General features: G+C 53.2%; 1 protein-coding gene across 1 annotated transcript; it reads right to left on the bottom strand.

The window, feature by feature from the left end:
* Positions 1–119: 119 nt before the first annotated feature.
* On the bottom strand, positions 120–1,178 carry BBA_05840 (transposase-like protein; the record flags this gene model as incomplete). The annotated part of the gene is made up of 2 exons (XM_008600937.1): positions 120–271; positions 338–1,178. 2 exons carry the CDS (start codon positions 1,176–1,178, stop codon positions 120–122), a joined length of 993 nt encoding a protein of 330 aa, XP_008599159.1.
* Positions 1,179–1,217: the final 39 nt, after the last annotated feature.

Below are 1,217 nucleotides of genomic sequence, written 5' to 3'. Positions count from 1 at the left end.
GGGCGGCCCCTACATTCGCGCCCGGGCGCGGATTTAGAATGCCGCGCCCTGCTGACTGATTTTCCCGCGCCCCCTTCCCGCGCCCCCTTCGCAGTGGTCAGTGATTAAATTTTAGTGGCTCACTCGCCTAAATACAGGGCCTCTTGTGCCACACAGTCCGCTGCCGCAGCTTCCCAGATGTCACCCATGCCTCGTCTGTCAGAAAAGGGATTCGCTTCCATCTCAGCTGCTACCTTTGCTTCGACCCGGTCTTCTTCTGCCTTGTCCCAATCTAGATACGACATCATTTCTTCCTTCGTCCAGTCTCTGGACCTTTCTTGCTCTTTACATTGCTTACCCATCTGCTTCCAATCAAGGCACCAAGCAAGCTCCGCCCTGTTGTACCGCTGGGGTAAACCCATTGCCTTTCGATACTGCTGGTTAGTCTTGACACTGCCACGCGGCTGCGCATCGTACCAAGCCTGTCTCGACTCAACATATCTCTGGTAGATTGCTTGCGGGTCGTTGTATCTGAGCTTTGGCGCAGTTGATTTTCCCACCACTGATGACTCGGCTACCGCTGCCTGTTGTACGACTGTCGAGTTGACTATAATGCAATCTGCCACTGTCTCAACTGTAGATGTATGGCTACCAGACTCACGATCTGCCAGCGCCTGAACTTCTAATGCCTGGTCATCTCTTACGTAGCCCGTTGGCGCTTGCATCGCTACCATGAGATGCTCGTCTTTCTGACCTATTGTCGCATGAGCTGTCGTCGCCTCTGCGGCTGTCGTCGCCACTGCATCTGATACCACGATGCTCGTTGTGTGTGCTGTTATTTCGGTGACTGAGGCTGGTGGCTGAAAGAGCTCTGTATATCGTAAGGGGCATGACTTCGACGTCATTGTGTGACCTATTGTATGACACATGCTACATTTCGGCAGTGCCTTTGGACGTGTTGCTGCCTCAATTGTCTCGAACGCGCTAGGCTCTCGCCTTGTGCTAGTTGCTGGCTGCTTGCGTCTCTGGTTGAGCAGGCTCGGGGCTTTTCTAGGCTCTAATATTGGATGTGGTCTTGACATATCTCGTTTCAAGTGCCAATGGGGATGGAAATGCTCGAGTAACAACGCTCCGCCTGCTTCCTCGAGCTTCTTCAAAGTATGGACACACGGCAGCCCAAAGGAGGATGTAAAGGTCATGGTGCAGGGGCTTTTGAGTGGCTTGGAAAGCAGTTGTCT

Source organism: Beauveria bassiana (assembly GCF_000280675.1).
Source record: "Beauveria bassiana ARSEF 2860 unplaced genomic scaffold BBA_S00016, whole genome shotgun sequence".
Lineage (NCBI taxonomy): Eukaryota > Fungi > Ascomycota > Sordariomycetes > Hypocreales > Cordycipitaceae > Beauveria > Beauveria bassiana.
Note: the sequence above shows the minus strand (reverse complement) of the source record. Positions and strands in the feature narration are given on the sequence as shown.